Consider the following 19,428-nt stretch of genomic DNA (forward strand, 5'->3'; position numbering starts at 1 on the left):
CAATGTTCTCCTAATGTATTTTAAGTAATTAACAGAAGAACAGCAGCAGCAACAACAAAGACACTTGACCATTGTTCTTCTAAAATTTCTTCCCATAGTGGTTGCATGTTACAGATCAGCTTTAACTTTTGTCTTTCTTCTCTAGTAGCTTAAAAGGAAGTGAAATGTACCAGATTACAAGTTTCTGTAATAATGAGGAAAACTCAACTAAGTACTCTGTAAGTTGTTATTTTCTGTGGTATATAGGGGCCATAGAGCTGGTCAGGTGGCTGGCTTGGGCTAAATTCTGAAAGAACTGAGAACGCTTCACTCCAGAGAAAAGAATGTTGCACTTTCTGACCAAGTCTTTTTTTGGTAAAAACGGGGAGTGTATGACCCCTATGTCCCGTTAAAAGGTCTTGTGTTCTGCAAAGAAGTGACTGCAAATCTTTTATCAGTTATAACTTACAGCACTATCTTTATGAAGGAATCTCAAAGCTATAAAAATACTCTCACTTCAGAACCAGCGTTTAAAAATATATTTTATATATTTGTGCAATTAGTGTACCGAGATGATGGTAGTGAATGTAGTCCTGTCTCACCCATCTGTTCTGCGTGAACATATTATCCTTAGTTACCATATAACCAATTTGTGCTTCCTTACAGTAGCTTGCAGTGACCTTTTTCATTTTTCATCATGTCTTGCTGAGGAAGGGAGTCTTTGTTCGTACTTGTTCTTGTAGATACAGTTTCCAAAACAAGAACTCTTCTGTACGTTGTGTTGTCTTCCTATTTCATAGTTCTGCATCTTCATCTTTCTTCTCTCTCTGTGTGTATACTTTACAAGATTGCTGCCTGAATTCGCAGCTTGTTTGTTTTGTAAAAGAGAAATTGCTTGTGCTATTAACATAGCATTTAGCATTAACAATAGCATTTACCATGTTAAACTGAATGTGCATGTTCTCTTGCTGATGTGTTTCTGTGCATGGAGAATTTTTTTTTTTTGGTAGGAAGGCTAGACTTTTGGTTAGTCACTGGTCCCTTTGAGGTTTATGGCTCAATTTAGCTTTTGCTGCTGACTAAATTCAGTAGCTGGAACCTGGTGACCTTCTATTTCTGGTTATTAAAATTGAGAAACGTGTGTGCTGGCTTGGCAAAGTACATTTTTGCTGGGTGAGACCTTCTCAGGGTTTTCTGTTCCTTGGAGTCCAACCCTAAGTTATAAAGAGGCTTTGGAATCATTCTCTAGGGAACACTTAAAGCAAATTACTCCTGCTGTCGTTGCTCGCTGAAGATTGACAGTTGTACAAGAACACAGGGTCACCCAGAAGATGACTAAGCTACCTCTTCCTCTTTCCAGATGCTGATAGCCATCTGTGATGTTTCTGCTGCAAAGGGAAGATTGAAATTGTTGCTGATGGTGGGATTGTTAATCCAGTGTAGTTTTCTTCCCAGGTTTAGGATATCCCTCCCGTTGTTCTTGTAAGAACACACTAAAGAGTGTTTGGTTTTTGAGCTCGATAATACATTTACTGGGGAGAAGAAGGTAGGACAGCTGCAAGATTTCAACAAGCAGACCTCACAATTCTTCCTCTCTACTGCTTCTGCCAACTTCTGGAGAGGTCTAGTTTTTTTTTTTTTTTGAGAAACTGGGTGGACCGGGAGCTGTTGCCACTGAGATCAGCAGATGGGGGCAGTGTGTCTTTCTGAAAGGCAGGCTTTCCTTCTCATCTATCTGCAGTTTGGAGCCGTACCTCTGGCCTTCCCCTTCTTCCTATTCGTGTGTGGTAATGTTAGCCCAAGAAGTTGTCTTGGGGGAAAGAAGTGAGGGATTTTAAATTGGAGGTTCATCTTCATTCTGAAAGTAGATGATTACTGCTTATTGTACAAAAGTTTTTTGTTTAATCTGCAAGGATTTATTAAGAAGCAGGAGAGTTTTCAAAGATGACTGTATTTTCCTCTCTGGCTGCTGGGAAATAACCCCTCAAGTGCTGTGCCCATTTGACTTTTTCTCTTCTTTATGAAGGCTGGTTCCTTCATTGCAAATAATGCTTGTACTTTTTTTTTTTGACCGTGATTACCATGTCACTTCTACCTGGTTCCAGAACTCCTGCTTTTCGTGTAGGTGGGATACTAATACATGAAGATTTCAGCTATATGCCTGGAAGTTTGGGGTTTTTTTTTTTTCCTTTGCTTTTTATTACTACTCCCTAAGAGCTTTAAAGTAATCTAGGTTTTATTAAAGGCTTTTGATTCTCAAATATTTTCAGATATAGGCATCTGCTACAGCTACAGCAAAGCAGCAATTCTGGCTTTTAACTACAGGATCCTGTTGAACAGATTTTGATTACTGAAAGGGTGTAAGAGCAGTTAAGAGCTTATTCTAACTTCCAGTGGCTAGTGACTATTTCCAAAAAGGGTAGGAAGGAGCAAAATTACTGTAAGTACCACAAAAGTATTTTTAATACTTTCTCCTGGAACACTCTGGTATTTGTTACATCAGTCTCTGTTTCGAACTTGCATATGTTTTAAATTAAATATATATAAATAAATGTTGGAAGGACATGTTATCTTTAGTACTTTCTGTTCTGTGGATAAAAAACTAAGCTTTTTGCTGTACATAATTTAAGCGTGTAACTAAAGAGCTCTGAAAACATTAAAAATGAAAACAAAGCTTGGGCTGAAAATTCTACTGTAAATGGAAACTACAGGGGAACAAATGGTGAACTGGCTGCTTACTGTAAGAACTCCAGTACTTTGGGGAAATGTGATTTCCCTTCCCAAAGGGGATATGGTCTGGGACTGTCAAAAGCTCCTGACTTCTTAGATGATAATCTTAGCTTTTCTGGATTGTGAAAAGCAATTCTTTCTATGAATTTTGTGTTCTCACAGAAGATGAGATTTACCGGTGTTGTGCTTGAGAGAGTACAGGATGGGACCTGCGATCTTACAGTATTAGTCCAATGAAATGCTTTTGAGCTAAGCTGTACAGTTAACGTATACAGGTCTAGATACTGCTCTCATCCCTGCTGCCTCTTCGGAAAGCAATTGGCAGATCATGGACATCTTCTACTGAAGTTCTAAAAGCCACAAAAAGGAACTTCGTTCGTATAAATTAAAGGGATGTTCCAGGCACTGCCTGTCCTGTTTTACTTATGATCATTCATGTGGAATTGCCCTATTTTAGTTAAACGCTCTCACTTTCTTAGCATGAAAAGAAGAAAGGCCAGTTTTCTGTGACAAATTTGATAATGCCAAGCTTGTTTGTATGTGAGAGTAATGGTGATGAAATTCAGGAGGGTAAGAGATTCTGGCTTCCCTACAGTAAAACCACAGGGATAATTTCCACACATGGATTATTATTATTTTTTGTCACCTTGTTAAAAAAAGGTTTTACTGCTTGTGGAATGTGAATAGGCACTTTTTGGTCTCTGGAGCTAGTGATTTTGCTTGTGATACCCCCATACAGAGAAAAAGAAAATCTTGCATTTGAATGTGCAGTCTCATCAGTGGAACTGTAGGACGCAGTGCAGTGAGCGTGTGTGCTGTTTTGAGTAAACCAGAGTAAACCGTTGTAGGTTTAAATGAAGAGACTGTAGATGATGAGAACTGAAGTTAGATACTCACATTGATTTAGCTTTTATTTATTTCCCTTTTTCTGTAGGATACAGTTTTGCAATAGTCATTGTTTATCATGGAATGGGAGGCGAAGATTTCTTATAAATTTATAAGATATTGCTTGCATAAATAAAACAATAGTATTTATGACCTCTTATAGCACAGTTACCTAGAATAATACAGACAGTAATACTATGATATGGACATGGCTGCCATTCCACTATACATAGCTTACTTGTTCTTCTGTTTTATCAACTTCATTTTCTGTGAGCAGCAATGTATCCAGCAGAATGGCTGACGATGCTTGGATAGGTGAATTCCTCAGCCTCATTGGGCTCTGGTACATTATGGGGTTAATCCCGTTTCTCATCCCGTGCATAACAAAGAGCTTGGAATTTTCTGTCACGGAATTCCTGAAAGAGATCCTGCTGGAACACTTCCGAAGGATCTTGGCAGGCTTTGTGGTCTGATAGTTGCAAGTGATATACCTGCTGAAAGCCTCCCTAAATGTTTTGTTGAAGAGTGTATAGACAAGAGGGTTCACTCCCGAGGAAACGTATCCTATCCAAACAAATATCTCCATGAGCTTTTGAAAAACTTCCTTGTTGCAGGAGTTGCACAGGACTGAACTTATGTTAGTTATGAAGAACGGGCACCACATCAACAAGAAAAGAAAAAATACAATCCCAAGAACTTTTGATGCCCTTTGTTCATTGGTTATGGTTTGCATAGACTTCCTCCCAATTGTAGACATTCTGCAAATGGGCATATCGTTGGTCAAAGTCTTGTCCTTTCTGGAGCCGTTTAGCATGGCCACCTTTTCTGGTGAGTAGGAAGGTGTTGGGTCACGCTGAAAAACCGTGGACACTGTTGACCAAGTCAAACGTTGAGGTGGCTTGTTGATCAAGTAGGCCTTCTTGCGTAGCACTTGAATTGTCAGAAAATAAGTGACTATCATGATAGCTAGGGGAATAAAGAATGCAGCCACTGATCCATATAGGATAAAGTCATGAAAACGATCAGGCGTCAGAAGACATGTGATGTTTGTAGAGTTGCCATTTCCATCTTCAATGCCTCTGATAGGGACTGGAATAGCAATACCTGGAGGAGAAAAACCAAATACTTCAGTACATGGTAATTGCTTGCCTTCTCCTTTCTTGGGTCTGAAGCCTCAGGGTCTCTAAAGAATTCCTGAACTCTGGAGTAAGCACAAGGGTTACTGAGAAAACATGAGTTGTTTGAGGGCCTCACGTGGGTAATTGGGAAAATAGTACTTTGTGAGACTTGGCAAGCTCAGCATTAACAGAATTGCCCTTTTAACGAGATTGGGACTAACCCTTAGAGGTTGAGGAAGCAGTATGAAGTTGCCAACTTCTCAAGTGTAAAGCATATGAATTGCTTTGACTCTAGTCATTGCGATTAGTATGGCTTTTCCTCCCTTGAAATGAGTTTCCCTAATGCTGTCCACCTCCTTCCCTCTCCCCCCCTGTTTTTTTTTCTTGAGGTAACCATTGTACTTCTTGAAGTCTGGTTCTGTAAATACATAAAACTTGTCTTTCCCTCTTATCTTAATGACATCAAGTGATTGGACACAGCTGATTTTTTTCACCCTGCTTGACTTTGGTATATACAAGTAGTTAAATAGATGCCAGAATTATGCAGTGTGTGTATTTGAGACGGATTTGTTGTTTAAAATCTCTTGGATATTTAAGAGTGTTTAAATGAGGCTAGCTAGTGAGCTCTGTAATTCACTGCTCATTTAAAAAAATTAAAAAAATGTTAGCAGTCTTGTCTTTTAAATGATTTTTTTACAACCACTAAATTACAGTCAACACTTCATTTGCCAGCAGTCTGACATTACAATGAAAACAACAGGTTCCTTGCTGTCTGGTGGAGGTTATTTGTGCTACGTTTCCTGATACCACTTAAAGAGATGTAGGTATTTACTGCAGTCCTCTGCTACTCTGCTTACCGAAGTTGGTCAGGGGCAGCAAGCAGCGAAACGGTTTACCCTTCAACCACTTGACCCCTTTCTTAAGTGGAGGCACACCTTCAGATAGAGCAAATGCTTAAAACAAGGATTGAATCAAATTAACCTTTGATTTGGAGAAATTTGGCTCAGCTGCAGGGTACTTTCATGTTAGATAAAAAGAAATTAAAAGTACAGCACTGATTAATAACAATACATCGGGTATTAAAAGGTCAGCTTGTAAGTGTGTTGTCTCATTAACAGTTTCCTTTTTTGTGATAAAACAGAAATACGTCTTTTCTCCTGTCACCCTCACAGCTCTTCCAGAATTTTGTTCAAGTTGAAATTTCTGGTTTTAGGCACGTATGTCTAAGTCAAGAAGATGGATGTACCTATTCTTGTATGCGTCACTGGCCTTAAGTAATCTGGAATAATTTTGTTCTTCCTCTTGCATAGAGAGCATAACAGCACTATGCTTGTGGCTGCCTGCTATGCATTTTAGTTACTTGAATTCAATGTTTTCACCTCCTAGCTCATTTAAAAGACTTTTTTAAGCGTTGAAGGCAAAGGATGTGCTACACGCACAACAAAGAGATGCTAATATCATAAATGTTTATACGTTTGCATCCTTTATATCAACAGTTTGGTTTGTTGTTTTTTTTGGCTTAAAGGTAGCCTTTCTGTATGATATATTGCCAGTACATCTCAGTCTTCAGTGTGAATGTTGCCAGCTGCTCACTTACCTTTCATTCTTTGGTGCAAGTAATTAACCTTTTTAAAATTTGTTTCATGAGATGATTGTAAGTAAGGCACTGTTTTTTAACAGCATATACTCAAGACTTAAAATTATGTTTGGGACAGAATACTAGATTGTTTCCACAGGAACATGAAATCTTGCTTTCCCAGGAGACATGCTAGCCATGCAGATGTTGTCTTCTGACTTTTGGAATTTTGGGACCATGAAGAGTTATGTTGATTATACCCACTCAGTCCTTGACCTTTCTGATAGGCTTGATAAGGAGCAGTTATCCAGGCAGATTTTTGATGTAGCTACGCATGATCCAAGTGGTGGACTTAGGCCAGCCCAGGTGTTACGGTCTGCAAACCATATAGTATTTTGTCAAATTTGTCTTTGTGCCCAGCTTACACCTATTGCTTTGGACATGAAAAGCTTCTGTATTGCTTTTCCAGTCTCCGAGCCTCACATACCTATTGAAATGAGCCAAACGATGATGATTTTGATGATGGTTGTAGCCCATGAGTTGTACTGACTAGCCTGGATTGGCTTTTTAATCGCAATATAGCGGTCTAGTGAGATGGCACAGAGGTGCATGATGGAAGCTGTGGAAAAGAGGACATCAAGGAACAGCCAGATAGGACACAAGGCAGTTGGAAAAGGCCAGGCATTATCTGAAAGAGAACAGAAAACTCGTTAGAATCTTTTTTTTGAGAGAGTGTTTTCGCTGTCTTTTTTTCCCCTTGGAATCAGTACCCTTAGAGTTCATAATTCTGCAGAAACTGACCTTTGCTACCACCTCAGTTGGATTGTCGTATTTTTCAGTTGACTTCTAGTTGGCATAGTTGGTGCCATCATACTGATCAGGCTGTTTGTGTATAATAAAACTTTCCCTATTGTTCTGTCCATTTTAGATCATAATCTCTTTGTGGTAAGGACTCTGAATTAAAAAAAAAAAAAAAATCTTGCACTTTTTTTTTCCAAGAAGGATGATTTGGATTTTCAGTCTTCTATCCTGTTTCTGACAGTAGTTACCTGTCTCTCATGTTAATCTTTATAGCAAATATATGGTCTGTCACCTGCACTGGGTCCAAGCTAAAGGTTTTGTAGTGTTCAGTGTTGCAGAAGGGTGGTATTCTTATGGTATTGATGGATTTGCTTAAATTCTCCCTCCTTATAAAATTCATCTGTGCTTGATGAGTAGGTCCATTAAAAGTACTGTCAGAGAACTCGGTTCTTTGTTGAATGATGACTAAGGAAAAAAAAGACAATTGTAACAAAATTTGTTTTTAATCTCCGTATTCTGAATACACAGATCTGCATGCTGAGAATGCCAAATGAGCTGGAATGTTGTAATGCTTGATCCTGTCAATGTGGTGATGGTGCAGCAGTTTGACATTAAAACATTTTTTCATAATGTGACTGATAGATGGAAACAGCATGTTGCTACCTTGACTTGAGTAATAAGCCCCAGAAGACAGAAAATTTTATAAAGACAAACACAGTATGTACTTTTCTGCATTGCTGCCCATGTTTGGAAACCTTTCCTGTTAGATAAAGAGAACAGGTCGATGAAGCGTTACACTGGACGTCACCCATCCCCAAAGCAGGGGACTCCAGGTGAGGATGGCGTAGAAAATGAGGCAAAAAGGAAGAGGGGTGGTCTAGTTTCAAATCATTAACCAGTGAATTTTAATATCTAGCTGCGTATTTCCAAAAGTAGATATTTTAATTAAAATTATGCTTCAAAAAATGTCATACAGTTATGAGAAAGTCATAATTAGTATATTTTGAAATAGTTACTCGTGTTCATGATTTCTATCTGCACTTTTAACTGGTAGTGAAGTGCGTTACCTTTCTGAACAACAAGAAAAAGGAAATCAAAATGTTTTGTGGTTCACGCAACCAGAAAGCAAGCCAGAATAAAAAAGAAAAACAGCTAAATAATTGATTTGATGGGTTTTAAATGTTCTTGCTCACTCCAGAAAAGTAGAACTATTTCTTGACTTACATGATGAGTGATTAGTTGAGATAAAATATGAATAATGGAAAGCGTACTCTACATCTTGAAGAACACACGGATAACACTGCTAGATTTCAAATGAGGAGCTAACACTTCTTCTGTTGAGAGTGCTTACGTGCTGCTCCCTGGATTATAACTGCTTTGCTTTCTGGAGAATTGCAGCGTAATAAATTCTTTCCGTTTGCAGTTAATTTGCCTTTTGCAAAAGAAATCCCTCAAATACCTCGCAACAGAAAGTGTTTTTCTTTTAAGTATAGATGTATTAAAACAGCTACCTGACGCAGAGCAACTTTGATGAGTTGTAGGGCGTTTGTTAGTTGGGAAGTATAACTGAAAAGAGAAAGCTTTGTCTTTTTTTTTTCTTTCGAACTGCACGCAGAAGACAGTAAGTTACTGCATTTGTGGTTATAGCATTATGTACTCTTATATTTGTGTGTGTGAGATGATTTTATCCGTACAAAATCAGAGTAGACGGTAAATGCAGTAGCTGATGAGTTGATGAATATGGTTATTAATTAAAAATATATGTATATAGTGAAACTCTGATACCTGTAAGTCCTGAAGAATCACCTAGTCATCCAGGATTCATATTTTACTTTTACTTTGTTTTGTTGTACACGTGTTAGAAGCTCTGTGCCTAGCCCTGGACATACTGTTCTAGGCTACGATTTTGTGCTTTCCTTGTGTATATTATTGTTTGCCTGTTCTGTTAGTTCAGGAGTAGGGAAGAAGCAGACATTAATTTCACCTCAGGACCCCGAAGGCATGTCTGACCCTTTAGAACAAACAAGCAGTCGTGTTTTCCCACTTTATAATTCAGGCTGAAGGTAAAATGGGTAAGTCCTGTCAAAGCAGTACATAAGAGTTGCTAACAGGCCGTGCTTAGTTTGGATTGTTGAAAGTTCTGATTCTCCTATTACAGATCCACACTTGTAGAGGAAAAAACAAAGCATTAAATGGTTTACTATGCTGGGATTCTCCACCTTCTTTGTTCCTGGGGGATTGAAATGCTGATTTTAACAACTAGTGGATTCAATTTATTTATTTATTCAAATGCCTGGGTTAGCTGACAAATGTGCTGGCTTGAAAACCTGTTTGCTTTCTCCAGCTGTTGGGTGGTATAAGATAAAATGATAGTCCTTATGATCCTGGTCTCAGACCCTCCTAAATGCAGCAGCGCTGCTGTTGCACATTATTTTCCTTATTTCTAGTTAATACAAGATCAAATATGTATTTTAAAGTTTGTCTTGCACCTTAAGAGAAGTAAGATGAGCTTTTAACACAACTGTCTGCCCTTGGTTAATAGAATATTTATTTCCAGAAAGATTTATTGATAGGAAATACCTTGGAAATGTGTAATCCTCAAAACAAAGTACAGTATAGAAGAGCTGCTCTTGCTATAAGCCAAAAGCTTTTTTTGAAGGCTTGGGAGAAAGTACCTACTGTGTGCGTGCATGGGCATGGTTGAGAGATCTTTAAACAGACTTGGAAATGGTTTGTTCTTTTGCTGTAGGGGCAGCTGAAATGTGTTGCTTGTAAATGATTTTGTTACAGGAGTCAATTTGTTGCTTTTAGACAACAATGTTTTCACTGAGAAGGAAATCTGATACTTTAATTGCCAACTGATCCAAGACTAGGTTTTAATCTTCAAATTGATGCGGGTGTGTTTGCGGTCTGCATGTTTGTTGTTCACCCTCGTGGCAGCATTCAGCTTTGGGGACTTCATAGGCCTGGGGTTTCTGGGCTGTTGCTTTGCTTTTGCACTCCCATGGCCGCTTGCCTTTATTTCTCCGCTCCAATTGTAGTGTCAGCAGTGGTTTTTCACCGTTGTGCTGTTTTTTGAATTTTACCGAAGTATTCTTTTTATCAAAGTTGCTTTGCTGGAAATAAACCCTGGTTTTATTACTTATTTTTAGATTTGAGATATTGGGAAGTAGCCATCAATGAAGTAAGTTCTTGTTTCCACAAGCAAGAAGGAAAGATTTGCCGTGGTTCAGAATCAATAACGGGGAAAGATTGTCAGTGATTGCTTTTGACAGGTTTCAAAAATTAGGGTTTGCAGCCTAGGACACACAGCTTTACCTTTTGATTTTGAAGTGGATGTACGTGAGAAAAGAGAATATAATTTAAAAGGTGGCACATACCCTGTCTGCAAGTAAACCACTGCCTATGAAGGCATGGACAACAGACTTTTTCCTGCTGCAGGCTTTGCAAATTACAGGCTACTTCTTAAGAATTTGCTAATTTCGCCATCTGATAAATAGCAACGTTTTTGTTTTGCTTTGGTATTTCTTTGGTAGTTCTGTGTGTTTATAAATTTTGGTAACTTCTGAAAGCTAGATTTCAGAGAATGCAATTATTTCCTAACACGCCTGCCTTTTTGTGGAAGACATGAGAAGAATTTAGTAACCAATAAAAACAATGAACTGTTTGTATGTTCTGACACTCGTATTCTTAAATCAAAATTGCAGTGTATATTCAGACTGGAGTACGTTTTAGTCACTGCTGAGAAGAAGAAATCTGCTGCTCATAGTATTATACCTGTGAGTTAGTTACAGATTGTTTTTTTTTTTTTAAAGAGCAGCTGCTTATCACAGTGACAGCCTATTTCTGAAGGTTTTTCTTTAAGCCTATCGTCAGGGCATGAAGCCAATAGCTGTAGTAGATTTTGAATTTGAGCACTGTGACATTAATTTTTCCAAAATCATTTAATGAGACCGCATTTTAGTTCACACCTTTTTCCTCAAATATTTTCCACATAATTAAATATCAGTCTCATCTGAAGCATAATATTTGTATTCTGTATCTAAAAACTGCACACAGCTATTTCATTATAACAGAAACGTTCCTGTGTGAAAGTGCCAGGAGGCCAGAGTTAATTGGCTTTCTGACTATCAATTATTATTCTATGTTCAAGCAGTTATCTGGATAATGTAGCTTCAAGATTTAGACTTGTTATGTACTCAGAAGTATGTTCGTGCTTCGTTCCAGTAACTCCTTATGTTTTGCTCGTGCTTTGAGCTTCTGTAAACACCTCAGCATCTTCTGCCAGTTGGTAAAGAGGCAAAGCAGTTTTTCTGGTTGGGAGCCAGAGAGAAATGCAAGATAGCAGTGGTTGAAACTGAAATGTGAAAGGCTGGTCACAATCTCATTTAGTTAATTATAACTAATTTTACTGCTTTCTGGTATATTTCCTGCACTGTGAAAGATGCTTTTGTTTGTAAGATTCCTAGCATGCTTTAAACTGTTGTAACCAGGGTTTTGCACTGGATTAATTGAGAGATTAAGGAGCAATAGTCTCTTTATAAAGTTAAAGAGAAAGGGAGTTATTAGTCGAGCAAAATTTAAAAAGAAAAGAAAGAAACCACCCACACCTTCACAAAGCCCAGAACCTGCCCTCTCTTTTTATTGATTGCTAGTCAAATACTAGTGCTTTTTATCTTAATAATTTTATTCTTTCTTTTCATTAGTGAGGTCTTTGGCAGGAGCTAAGCACTTACAGTATCCGTGTATTACTACATTTATACATAAGTTTTTCACCTGTACGCGTGCACATGTGTGCATACATTACATCAATTTTTTTTGTAGGCAATGGTATTTTTTCAAGGTAGAAATCACAGTCCTGGTTATATATGTTCATTTATCTTTGTAGAAACTGTTGCTTGAAATAAAGAAAAATCTGCCTATTTTATGATATCAACCCTGAATTCTTCCCTCCAATTCATAGACTGTTAAGGGCAAAGCAGTCTGTAGTATACAGAAATTCGGTGTCATTTAATGAATAAACATATTTGTTAAAGTGATACCAGTCTTCTGCAGCAAACAAAAGCTACTGATGCACTTTCTGAAATAAAGTTTATAGTTGTTTGCTTGTTGCTTAGGCAACTCTTAGAGATCTAGCAAAGGAAAAATGAACTCCTGCAGCCTTTCATTATCTAGAGCCCAATGGTATCTATACCTTAAAGATAATTCTGTAAATCCTTAAGCTTTTCGAAAAAAAAAACGATATCAGATTGCATTTTAAATTGTCTATTCTAGTATCATACAGGTGGGGAAAAATATTCTTAAAGAAACTTCAGGAGTAAAAAAAAAAAAAGACACTTTTCCATGGAGCTGTTTCTGATTGGGTGTCAAAAGTAATATTTGAAATAAAGCTGGGCATGAGAAAATATGAAAAAGTCATTCTTCTTCTGTAATGACTAAGTAGAAGGAAAATGTTACACCAGTGTATAATCATATAAAAATATATATATTTTATTCCACGTGAGCCAGACTGAATGGTGAATCTGAGTCTTGAAGATCAGGTACATGGATGGATCGAGGCTGCCGTGGCTTGACAGATGAATTAATTCTATGGGACATTTTACAAACCATTTTTCCTAGGGCAGGAGAAAAACACTTTCCCTGAAACTGAGACTTGTAAAACTTGACATTGATGCTTCCAGGAACCATCTCTGACTGCTCATGGAGTATGGAATCGATACCAAGATAAAATCAGGTGGCTCTTAATCCTAAAAAGTTCAAAAACTGTTCAGTTTAGTTATTTTAGCCCAGATCATTATTCTTGGTGACTTATTTCTAAAAGGAGACTGCCTGCAACTAGTGTAATACCCAGTAGAACAGATAACAACATTGTGCTGAAGCTATTAAAAACAATGATCGACTGCACAAATGTTCCCATGTCCCTGTCCGATTTAGTTCTAAGTCTCAGGTGCTTTTTGAATGGTTTATTTCAAAACAAAGAACAGCCATAGTGGGTATACTTTCCATAAAGACATTAGACTATATTATAGTTAGAGGAAGGAAAGATTTTGGAGCCCTCGTCCAAGTGATTTTTAAGATTATAATAGTGGAGAGCAAACAAATTTTCTGTTTAAATTAGACTTCCAAGTTTGTACCCAGTATGCTTGCCTGATGAAACAAACGCACTGTACTTACCAAACAATATTATGAGAAGGGCAATCGGCATCACAAACAGTCCCACGAGCAAATCTGCCACTGCCAAGGATGTTAAAAAGTAGTTGGTAGCATATTGCAACTTTTTCTCCAGAGACACCGCCAGTATAACGAGTATGTTCCCCCCGATGGTGGGGATGATCACCAGGAGGATCAGTAAAGCCGCCCAACGCACTTTGTTCCCTTGCTCGTCATTTGGGTAGTTCTCTTTGGGTTCTCCTGTTACTGGGAGAGGTGACAAAGATCCATTGTCAGCTCCAGACCCGTTCAAGAAATGTAAAGGATGGGACATGTTTGTTTCCAGCAGAATGTGTTCAGGAGCCGTATTTTGGGCAGGAATTGCGTACGGTGTAAGAGTTCACTGTGCCTCTCTGGTCCAGGATGGTCCTGAAGAAAGGCCAGCATGGTCAGTATGGTAAACTGGTCATCTGCTATTTTGAGCCACAGTAACCATGTCAGAGCTGGTATCCAAATTTTTTTTTTTTTATCCCGTGCCTTGCTGAGCGCAGTTAGGTCTTAAAAATGAAAGTCTCATCTTGTGTCCATCTCTGGCCAGTCAGGTTCAGTGGTCTGGTGTCCCCTTTAGAGTGAGGTTCAGGTTTCAGACGATCACACGAGAGAATTCAATAGCTGAGAAAAGTAAGCAGTGCATTAGCTCCCGTCTTTTACTGCTGTAGGGGAAAAAAAAAGTGATAAGACGAATTTGGATGCCAAACGGTTCCCTCTAGCTATAGCGTACGTAGATTTGCTCTTTGTAAGTACAAACTGATGCAAAGACAGATGCTCGCGTTGTGTGTATGCAACTCCTCCTCTCCCTAGTGTCTAGTCTCCAGCAGCGTGTGCGTAGGCAGACAGCAGTTCCCATATTTCCCCTTATTAAGAATCCTATTTCTCCACGGAGGGTCACCCCAAAAATATCTTCAGAAATGATGTATGAGGCTTTGGTTTTAATGTCTACAGTTCCTAATTTATCAGGTGAGGTTCAGGAAGCTGTAGACAATAAAACACTAGTGACAGTCTCAAGGGGACAGTAAAGATTTATGGAACTGAGACATCTAAATTTACCCCTTACTTGAAGGGGGGGGTGAGTAAACCTCCTTTTGTTTTTGTAATCTGAGCAGGGCTTTTATTAAGCACAGCCTTTCCTCTCTCTCTCTCTCTCTTTCTCTCTCTCAACTCTGCTGAAGACTTAACGCTTACATTTCCCTGTTCAAGCAGACACTAAACCAGTTGTTGTGTAGTTAAGCTGAACACACTCGGGTACTGGCAAGATTTGATGTGCTGTAATTTTCAGGTGAAGAAAGCCTTACCTTTTTCTCTTGCATTTCAGTGGAGTTCACTTTATATCCAGGATGATCCTTTGTAATTTGTTCTTCTTTTTCATCACGTGGTGGATTTTAAGATACTTTTCACTGTTTTCTAGAAAGCAAGTTGTTCATTTGTTTTTTTCTTGTTTTTTTCTGAAATGTCTCTCTTTGCCTGCTTTTGTTTAGCACTTATGTTTCTCTTCACACCGAGATTAAGAATTTCTCTTTTGGGAAAACTATCTTCCTTATCCAGGTATTTTCTCCAGCTCTTGAATGGAGGAAAAAAAATGTTCTTGCTGCATTTAAAAAAGATAAAAGTAAGATTCTTTTTTTTCTGCCCTTCCATTCTTTTGATGACTTTATTTAAGTGGTTAGCACAGTCTCAGTGCGATTTTCTTTGTTCATTAGGAAAACTTGCAGTCCGCAGCTACTGTTGTTTGGTGATTGATTCATTCCAGCGCATCCAGCTCTGTGCTTGAAAGCAGGGAAATAAATGAGTGGGGGCTCGGCTGGAAAAAAGCCAGAGAGGGTTAATTGATTCAGCGCTCCAGTACTCTAATGTATGCTCCTCGTAGCTGTATCAGGATGTGCGGACCCTGCAAAGAACCCTTCCTGCTGGAATATTGGAACTACACACAGGATAGCATGTGTGTGCATATGCGCGCTCGTGCTCTCCCTCAGCTCTCTCTGCTTGGAAGCACAGTTAACCCTAAAAAGTTCTACCACCATGTAAACAGTCTGAGCACACTGTTTTAAGTGTGTGGGCTGTTACTTTCAATCTTTCTACATGCAGCTGCTTCTTATTATTTTGAACGTTCTCTTTTGTTACCTTCCAACTTTCAGTCAGATGTGTGTGTAGTCTCTAACTTCATGTATTGCTGCATAAAAATTGAAATAGAGTTCACTTCCAAGAACATTAGCTGGACAATTGTGTAAGAGTCATTGAGTTTAAGGCCAGAAAAGACTATGAGATCATGGTCTGGCCCCTGGTGTATTACTGGCCATTACCTTCCTTGAGTTGCTCAGTGCTCTCACCGGGCTCAACCTGGGAATTGGGTCGTCGAGGAACTACAAATCAATTCATAGTTGTTTAGAAAGCAAACAAACAAAAACTTCTTTTGGGTACAGCTACTTTGGGGTCAAAGAGAGAAAGCTGCTGTCAAAAATGAACAGAGGTATTTAACGTAATGTTTTCAGATAGCACAGTAGAACTTCCAGTGAAGTAGTTATCACTTGTTCCGTTTTTTTTTTGTTTTTTTTAACTTAAAGGAAACCTTTGGTAAGATTTCACAGTGTCTTCATTTTCAATTGACTTTTGACATCTTTATCCTTCAGAAAGTCCTATCTTAGGAAATAAAGATGAATTCAGCTATGGTAATTGTTTCCTTATCTGACCACCTCCCCATTGTCACCTCTGACAGCACTGACAGAGCACATGCAGGAGAATGAATACATACAAATGCAGGAACGGAGACGGAGCAATACTCTATTGGACTAAGAAGCTTTTGGATTCCGTTTTCCTTAATCTCAACTTTGTCTAATCAGCTTCTGTATTATTTTATAAAACTTGAAGGCTCTCCTAGCATTAATTTAACTGTATTGAAATCTTTACCAAAATTTCTGTTGGATTAAACACAGCCAGTTTTCACTCCTTCTGATTGTGCAGATGAAGCTTGTTTTCCTTCATCATTAACACTGGAGCTATTTTTGTCCGTGCCGAAAAGCAGCTGGAACTATTGCCACTTTCTGGTGACAGAAATATTGGCAGTATGGTCTACATAATGAATGTGCGGGGAAAAAAAGTTCCAGAGTAAAACCACTGAAGTATAGTAAAAGATAGATTAATCCTTTAACTTTAGTGGTCTTCTTGTGGGTATATGGCATGTGCTGATCTTCACATCACATCTCCAAGTTTAAAGAACAGAGTTAAAAGCTCTGGGAGTTTAAAAACAGACAACGCATCTATCAGAAACCAGCTCATCGTGAGCATCGTGTACTGATGTGAGCCTGTGCCGGCTCTGAAGCATTATCTGTAAAGTGGTTTAGTTGTTTTTCTTCTCAAATTTTGTCTTTCACAGTAGCACTATCCTTCAATCACTCTATGTGGGGGAAGTATCAGAGTTAGAGAAACGTAATTTTGTCAGCTTGAGTTCTGCATTACAAATTTACTTCACAGATCTTAACCACATCTGAGAAACATCTCTGTAGGTTGCTGCATTAAAGAGTTGTTTTTGTCAAAGTGAAAATCAAGCGTTCCCACTTCTCTGGAATGCCTCATTGGATTTTATAATGTAATTTATATGATGAAAACATCTCTTCAGCTGCTAAAATGGCTAAATTAAACAAATTGGGAGGGGGGAGGCACTTAGAAGCACCACCTGAAGGCTGTACTGTTGTCTGCAGACTGGTGTGATGAAAGCTGTATATAAGCATTCATATCTAATTGAAAGGGGAAGGATTTCTTAATACAGATGAAAAGAATTTTCTTAGGACCTCTCAGAGGATGAGGTTGAGTTTGGTTATGTGTCGGCTTGTACAGCATGTAAGCTTGCTTTGTGTGCTGTTTCGTTTCAGATGGTGAGAGCTTATCTGCCTTTTGTGATGTTTTCTGAACCTTCCCAGACTTGAATAATTTCTGAGAAACGTATCCTCCTGTGTATCTGTGACAGATCTCTAGCAAGCTCTTCGCTGCCTGCTTCTGACTAGGCCTTTTCTGTAGGCCGCTGCCCGGCCCCGTGCCCAGCCCCTTTCCTGTATTAAAACCTAGGTCTTGCTAAGACGGTCTACAGTAACCTGAATGTTTGAACCGTGCATAGATTCCCCCGCTATTATTTCTGTATTCAAATTACCCATACTATTGCATTTTAATGGGCCAATATCTACTTTAGACGTGAGCTGTCACTGGTGACAGAGGTGTTCGGGAGGTGCGTAGCCCTCCAGTTCACATGCTGTGGAGGTCTGCAGCTCAGCCTGGTCCTCCTGGCAGATGGGAGGCCTCCCAGAAGTTCTCATCCTTCAGCAGGTCCTGGGTGTGCAACCAGGAGGCATTGCAGAGAAAGACGTTGAGGAGAACGAGCCTGTGTTGCGTGAGATAGCTGCAGGAAATTCCTGGCATGGGAATCACTTGGATCCTTTTTGTCAAGAGAGGAGAGAGGATTTGTACCCATGCTTAATGTACACTGAAATAAGTCAATTTGTTGCACTTCTCTCTGCACTTTTTCTGTGTTGTTCCCTGTCCATCTCTCTCCAACAGAAATGACTGCAAACTGTACAATTAGATGTCTACATTCCTCCCTTATTAACTCATTCATGCATGAAATGAAATATCTATTAAGCTTTTCCTTTTGTCACTGGACAAGAAAAGCGATGTGTAGAAATAGTACTGTATCAAGTGATTAATTCCTGCCCAACAGTTTAGAAAGTTATAAATATTTTGAATAATATGAAATATGACTGGTGAGACTTAATGAGGAGTTTAAAAGATGTATATGACATTTGTTCTTTAACATTTCATATTTCACTTAGTTGTAGAGCCCTTAAATATTTAGACTAAAAAATAAATGCATGTTACTGATGCTTCAGACACTTCCATTTTTAGTCTCAATTGCAAGAGCAATCTGATGGTTTATTTTCAGCATTCTGTTTATTTACTTATTGATGCTAGCTTTTATGCATAAACATGGTTTCATGTTCAAATATTGCTAAAATAGAAATGGCAATAATCCTCTACCCTTCAAGATGTGTTAAGTCATAAAATTGCGGGTAAATTGCACAAAGGTATTTGAATGTGATTCTAACTGGGATGTAATCTAAGAAACTAAGTGCTTCAAAATGTGGCAGTCAGAGCTTTTAGCTTGTCTTGTGGTATGGGTGTATGCTTCTTGGACCAAAAAAAAAAAAAAAAGTTAAACGATCAATGTACCTAACAGTGTTTCTTATCTTTTAGTATGCCAATAAGGCTCTCATAGGCAAATCCTGTAAAGAATTATGATTTTGTATCTGCAGATGTAATTTACCTTTAGAAAAGCCACAAGTTAGGTACCTTACAGATTCCGAGTAGAGCTACTTAAAAAAAAAAATCTACTTTCTTTAGTTTTCAGAAACTCAAGGGCAATTAAAAGCTAAGTGTCAGCCTTTTATATATAATATTTATATATATACATATATATAAATGTCATATTTGATTCACATTTAATTATACCCAAGAGATGAATATCCCTAAGAAGTAGATCAAAGTTGAGGCTAAAGCTGAGGTCACTGGGCAGGAGTTAGCCAGTGCTTTTGCGTTCTGTCCATTTCAGTAAAGATTCAAAATCCTCAGTTAAGTAGGATGTTTGTTTCTTGTGGTAGTTTTGAGAGGAACCAGTTGGTGAGTAAAACTAATAAAATGCTAGCTGCTATGTTTTGCTGATAATCTCTCATTACTGTCTTGGTGCATCTGATTTTTTTAAGGTTTTGTTTATGGCTTCTCAAACAAACCAAGCTGAACCTTGGAGCGAGTTCTTCATCTGCAGGCCAAACATCACAACAATAAAACTTATCCTGGCATTGGTTGGAAACAAATCTGTAGCCAGCTACTGTGTAGAAGTCTATAGAAAAAAAACTTGTGAAGCTTCTTTGGCTTAATTTCATTTCCTGATAACAGAGAGGATAAAGTGAAGCAAGTTATGGTGTTGTTTTTTGGATATGGGTGTGGATTCATTGACATTTGTTTCGATGGCTTACGTAGGAGCAGTTGAGCAATTCTCAAATGAAAATGAAGGAAATAATCAGGCAGTTCGTTTGTTGTTTTGCTGTTGTAGTAAAATGTAATTGCAAAAGCAAACTGCTTGAGCAAAAC

The 19,428-nt window shown here is 38.4% G+C and overlaps 2 protein-coding genes and 1 long non-coding RNA gene across 6 annotated transcripts in view; 2 read left to right on the forward strand and 1 right to left on the reverse strand.

Annotated features, from left to right (window-relative positions):
* PSMD1 (proteasome 26S subunit, non-ATPase 1) overlaps positions 1–19,428 on the forward strand; it is a 72,250-nt gene that overhangs the window by 22,715 nt on the left and 30,107 nt on the right. The gene's annotated exons all lie outside the window — the stretch shown is intronic.
* On the reverse strand, positions 2,552–15,353 carry HTR2B (5-hydroxytryptamine receptor 2B). 4 transcript variants are annotated; one of them, XM_040567842.1, is made up of 4 exons: positions 14,347–14,560; positions 13,264–13,952; positions 6,776–6,976; positions 2,552–4,698 (listed from the first exon to the last, which is right to left on the reverse strand). In XM_040567842.1, the coding sequence occupies exons 2-4, from the start codon at positions 13,571–13,573 to the stop codon at positions 3,818–3,820; spliced, it is 1,392 nt and encodes a 463-aa protein (XP_040423776.1). In that variant the 5' UTR covers positions 13,574–13,952; positions 14,347–14,560; the 3' UTR covers positions 2,552–3,817. The 4 variants fall into 4 exon arrangements, with proteins under 4 accessions (XP_040423776.1, XP_040423777.1, XP_040423774.1 ...); XM_040567843.1 differs by lacking the exon at positions 14,347–14,560 and adding an exon at positions 14,021–14,324 and having other exon boundaries at positions 13,264–13,911; XM_040567840.1 differs by lacking the exon at positions 14,347–14,560 and adding an exon at positions 14,592–15,353 and having other exon boundaries at positions 3,592–4,698; positions 13,264–13,911.
* LOC121075033 lies at positions 14,826–17,790 on the forward strand. Its single transcript, XR_005822688.1, has 2 exons — positions 14,826–14,905; positions 16,010–17,790. It is a non-coding gene; the product is annotated as an uncharacterized LOC121075033 (long non-coding RNA).

The sequence above is a fragment of the Cygnus olor genome, chromosome 9 (genome assembly GCF_009769625.2).
Source record: "Cygnus olor isolate bCygOlo1 chromosome 9, bCygOlo1.pri.v2, whole genome shotgun sequence".
NCBI lineage: Eukaryota > Metazoa > Chordata > Aves > Anseriformes > Anatidae > Cygnus > Cygnus olor.

What these genes read in the sequence shown, in the direction of transcription:
- HTR2B (XM_040567842.1), bottom strand. Translation starts at nt 13,573, where the DNA reads ATGTCCCATCCTTTACATTTCTTGAACGGGTCTGGAGCTGACAATGGA. An exon ending in CCTTCTCATAATATTGTTTG is followed by an intron (nt 6,977 to 13,263) that starts GTAAGTACAGTG and finishes GTTCTCTTTCAG; the next exon opens with ATAATGCCTGGCCTTTTCCA. An exon ending in CGTTTGGCTCATTTCAATAG is followed by an intron (nt 4,699 to 6,775) that starts GTATGTGAGGCT and finishes TTTCTCCTCCAG; the next exon opens with GTATTGCTATTCCAGTCCCT.